Source organism: Perca flavescens, chromosome 22, assembly GCF_004354835.1.
Source record: "Perca flavescens isolate YP-PL-M2 chromosome 22, PFLA_1.0, whole genome shotgun sequence".
NCBI lineage: Eukaryota > Metazoa > Chordata > Actinopteri > Perciformes > Percidae > Perca > Perca flavescens.
The window spans coordinates 25,810,621-25,815,620 of record NC_041352.1 but is presented as its reverse complement, the minus strand read 5'-3'; the positions used below and the strand labels follow the sequence as shown (position 1 = coordinate 25,815,620).

At 42.2% G+C, this 5,000-nt stretch overlaps 1 protein-coding gene across 5 annotated transcripts in view; it reads left to right on the top strand.

Moving 5' to 3' along the window:
- The window catches only part of LOC114549099 (LIM zinc-binding domain-containing Nebulette), a 175,242-nt gene that overhangs the window by 147,269 nt on the left and 22,973 nt on the right, over positions 1–5,000 (top strand). Inside the window, exons 1-3 of one of the 5 annotated variants that reach the window (XM_028569261.1) lie at positions 2,888–2,976; positions 3,187–3,294; positions 4,504–4,614. The exons of the other annotated variants lie outside the window; for them this stretch is intronic. Of the exons in view, the coding sequence (XP_028425062.1) occupies positions 3,232–3,294; positions 4,504–4,614 (174 nt within the window). The 5' untranslated portion in view covers positions 2,888–2,976; positions 3,187–3,231. Of the gene's footprint in view, positions 1–2,887; positions 2,977–3,186; positions 3,295–4,503; positions 4,615–5,000 lie in introns of those variants that run through there. 5 annotated transcript variants of the gene reach the window in all.

The following is a 5,000-nucleotide window of genomic DNA, read 5'->3' as shown; positions in this document are numbered from 1 at the left end:
GACGCTAAGAAAACACGATCAAAGACGGTAAAAAGACAACGTCACATAAAGGACATAAAAATGTGTTTTGAGAAGTGATATAAAGCTCTAGTGCGCAGTTCCTTGTTATGTCCACAACTCAAAGATATGCCACAGAGGAGAGAAGACACATTTAAACAAGCTGACATCACACAAGTTTTTATTTTTCAAATAAAAAAATGACTCAAACCGATTTTCAAAAGAGTTGGTGATTAATTTAATAGTCGATAACTAATCGATTCATCTTTGCGGCAATAGTTTTATTCAACCCAAAGATAGAGTGCTTTAAATAGGAAGTGGTGCACATCATTGAAACCGGAGATCTTCAACAGGTGGTCCAGGACCCCCCCTAGGAGGTCCTCAGAGTCACTGCAGGGCGGGACTCTAAATTATTGTACATTTTAGAAAGTTTTATTAGCAAATATAAATCCTCACTGGTGAGGTGGTCACTAAGGTAACCATCCACAGATACAGTTCCTCCTAACCATTCCCTGTGCCACATTGCCACTGTGTAACATTAAAACATGATTTATAAAGTCATACCAACAATTATTATTTTAATAGCTTAGTATTCTATGCAAAAAAGAAATGTAAAATGTATAAAGGCTTTTGGCTGCCCTACGCGTTATTGTAGGCCCAGTTTATGATGCAACTTAATTTAATGCTCCATCTCTCTTTTAGTTAAGGGGTCCTTGGCTTAAAAAAACGCTGAAGGCCCTTGATTTAAACAATATGAAAGAACACCATCGGAAAGTTAGACTCAACGTGACTTTATGATTTATGTTTTTAAAATGAAACCTTTTTTAAAGTGCCCATATTATGAAAAAAAACACTTTTTCTGGGATTTGGGATGTTATTTTGTGTCTCTGGTGCTTCCACACGTATACAAACTTTGAAAACAATCCAGCCATGGTGTTCTGAGTGAGATCCGGTTTCTGAATGTGTCCTGTCTTCAGTCTCCGGGTGAGCTGGTCAAAATCTGCACGGCTTTCTACGTCACTAGCCAAAACGAGCTGGCTACCCGCAACCGCTAGCATGCTAACGGTTGCGGTTCTCCTCGTTCTCGATAGCAAAGCACTGCTACTACACACACAAGTTCACCATAATCTCCAAAAGAACTACTTCCATGTGCTCCCTGGTTTAGAAGAAGTCTCTCAGCTAATCCTGCCTTGTAACTGACCAAAGTCGGAAAAATAGCCTTTCTTTTACTGTCTCTAGAGTTAGCTAGCTGACATGATCTACATCTGAGCTACTGAGCATGTGCAAGGGCGATCAAAGATAGTACAGAAGAAGAAAAGAGGTCTCACTCTGTAGCTAAAACAGAGACCAGGTGAAAAGAGGAGCTTCAGCAGTGAGAGAGAGCTGTGCAGTACAACAAAAATATGGTGTTTTTTGAAAATGAAACCATTTAACCTATTCTGGTACAACCTTAAAATACAGTTATGAACCTGAAAATTAGCATAATATGGGTGATTTAATGGTGGGGGAAAAAGAAAAACCCCGGGAAAAGAGCTATATGTTTCCTGTGATTAATCCTTTTAAAATCCAGAGTCTTCCAACCCTCACGTGGACACTTCTCTTCTGTCCCACAGGTAAAGTATAAAACCAAGCCGAGCCAGAGAGCCGAGGGCTCTGCAGACCTGCCCAACCTGCTGCAGCTGCAGCACGTCTTGCACGCCAGCAAGCTGCAGAGCGACGTAGGGCTCGCCGGCTTCACCACACGACACCACATCCTCACACACGTTCAAACTAAAAAGGGCAAATTTCTGTTTCAAAGTGAACATGAAACAGCCAGATTCTCGAAAAGTTGTGTGCAGAGTCAAGGGTGTTGGAGCATATTTGGAAAAGGGAAAAAAATGGCATGAAATGATGACATGTTAACAGTCTACAGACCCAAAAACATCTACACATAAACACAGAAACAACAGATAGGGGGAAGTCAGACACACCAGGGCTGTGTGTGTGTGTGTGTGTGTGTGTGTGTGTGTGTGTGTGTGTGTGTGTGTGTGTGTGTGTGCGTGTGTGTGTTGTGTGTGTGTGTGTGTGTGTGTGTGTGTGTGTGTGTGTGTGTGTGTGTGTGTGTGTGTGTGTGTGTGTGTTCTTGTTTAACTATATTTGTGGGGTCCAAAAACAGTGAGTCCAGTATACTTGTGGGTTCCCGACAGCTTTGTGGGGCCAAAATGCTGGACCCCACTACTTTAGAGGGCTGTTTGAGGGTTAAGACTTGGTTTTAGGGTTAGGGTTAGGGTTAGAATTAGGTTATGGTTAAGGTGAGGGTAAGAGTTAAGGTTAGGCATTTAGTTGTGATGGTTAAGGTTAGGGTAAGGGTTAAGATTAGGCATTTAGTTGTGATGGTTAAGGTTAGGGTAAGGGGCTAGGGAATGCATTATGTCAATGATTGTGTGTGTGTGTGTGTGTGTGGGAAACAAGGACAAGTAATTCCTCTTTAATTTTTCAATATAGCAGACTGAGCATATGTGTGTGCTTTTTTAATTATTTGTGAGAGTGACTGTGTCCTTTTATGTGTGTGTGTGTGTGTGTGTGTGTGTGTGTGTGTGTGTGTGTGTGTGTGTGTGTGTGTGTGTGTGTGTGTGTGTGTGTGTGTGTGTGTGTGTGTGTGTGTGTGTGTCCAGGTGGAGTACAGGAAGGAGTACAAGCAGGCGAAGGCTCAGTACCACACGGCTCTGGACACAGCTGACCAGCTCCACCACAGGGAGAACGCAGTGCTGCACAGCCAGGTGGCCACACACACCCAATAAGAAGGAGAAACACAGCTACTTTGACCGGAAAAGGTAGGGCCTATCTAGCAGATGACGGACCCTCCTGATTGGACAGACGGACTGTCTGTCTTTTTACAGGAAGGAGAGGTGAAAAACACGGGAAAGTGCCTACTTTTAACAGACGCATCTGTCCAATCAGGAGGGTCCTTCCTCTGCTAGATAGGCCCTACCTTTTCCGGTAGTAGTTAATGCCGTTGTGTTTTATGATTTGTTGAAGTGTTTTATGATTTGTTGAAGTGTTTTATGATTTGCTGTTGTGTTGTGTTTTATGATTTGCTGTTGTGTTTTATGATTAGCTGTTGTGTTTTATGATTAGCTGTTGTGATTTGCACTTCAGGGCTCTGTCAAAGTGTGCATGTAAACCTACTCTGTGTGTCTGTGGTTTCAGGTGAAGTACAGAGAGGAGTACGAGAGGAACAAAGGTCGCTCTCAGATGGACTTTGAAGACACTCAGACGTACAAAGTGACTAAAGAAGCCCAGAAGATGCAAAGCGAGGTGAAACTCTGCTGCTATTATCACCGCTCCTCTATTCACACAGGAGTGAGAAATAGATCCTGTAAACTAGGTAGCGAGTGACTCACGAGACGACTACTGGGAGAAAAACCTAACCATGAAACCCTCATACTACGTTTACACATTGCCGGCTATTTTCATAAACGGACATTTCAACCTCTCCGTTTTCAAAAAATAACATTGTGCACAGATATCAATTTTCAGAAAATACAGTACAGGCCAAAAGTTTGGACACACCTTCTCATTCAATGCGTTTCCTTTTTATTTTCATGACTATTTACATTGTAGATTCTCACTAAAGGCATCAAAACTATGAATGAACACATATGGAATTATGTACTTAACAAAAAAGTGTGAAATAACTGAAAGCATGTCTTATATTTTAGATTCTACAAAGTAGCCACCCTTTGCTTTTTTATTAATAAGGGAATACATTCCACTAATTAACCCTGACAAAGCACACCTGTGAAGGTAAAACCATTTCAGGTGACTACCTCATGAAGCTCATTGAGAGAACACCAAGGGTTTGCAGAGTTATCAAAAAAAGCAAAGGGTGGCTACTTTGAGGAATCTAAAATATAAGACATGTTTTCAGTTATTTCACACTTTTTTGTTAAGTACATAATTCCATATGTCTTCATTCATAGTTTTGATGCCTTCAGTGAGAATCTACAATAGTCATGAAAATAAAGAAACACATTGAATGAGAAGGTGTGTCCAAACTTTTGGCCTGTACTGTATGTGTATATATGCCATCAATGCAGTCAAGAGCACGCCAGACCTGTAGGTGGCGGTGCCAATCAGAATCCTGAAAATAGCAACAACAGCAACCAATCACTTAAACCTCCGTTTGTCTCAGTTTATGTGCAAACGAAGATTTCAAAAGTCTCCACTCTGGCCGGAGTTTTTAGAAAGACTCGGTTTCAGGGGAGAATTCTCCGTTTGGGTGTAAATGAAGGGAAATGTCTCCATTTGTAAAAAATAACCACGTACGTGTAAACAGGGTCTCAATCTGAAACAAAAGCACACAAATCTCGACAATAAATAACACACAGAGGAGTACCACAACTTTGTGTGTTTCCTACTACAGAGATAATTAATTTTTTAGGTGTTATCATCACACAATGCTTCTCTTTCTCTCTCTCTCTCTCTCTCTCTCTCTCCCTCTCTCTCCCTCCCCCCCTCCCTCAGAGAGAGTACCGGAGGGAGTACGAGGAGCAGATTAAGGGTACAGGCCTGGTGGATGCAGACCAGACCCCCGCATACCTGACAGTCTGCCACGCTAGCAGCCTGCTGAGCGAGGTAACGCAGAGGAGTACCACAACTTTGTGTGTTCCTTACTACAGAGATAATTAGATTTTTAGGTTTTATCATCACACAATGCTCTCTCTCTCTCTCTCTCTCCATGTCTCTCTCTCTCTCTCTCTCTCTCCATGTCTCTCTCTGTATGTCTCTCTCTCTGCTGTGTCTGTATCTCTCTCTCTGCTGTGTCTGTATCTCTCTCTCTGCTGTGTCTGTATCTCTCTCTATCTGCTGTGTCTGTATCTCTCTCTATCTGCTGTGTCTGTATATATCTCTCTCTATGCTGTGTCTGTATATATCTCTCTCTATGCTGTGTCTGTATCTCTCTCTCTGCTGTGTCTGTATCTTTCCCTCCCTCCCTCTCTCTCTCTCTCTCTCTCTCTCTC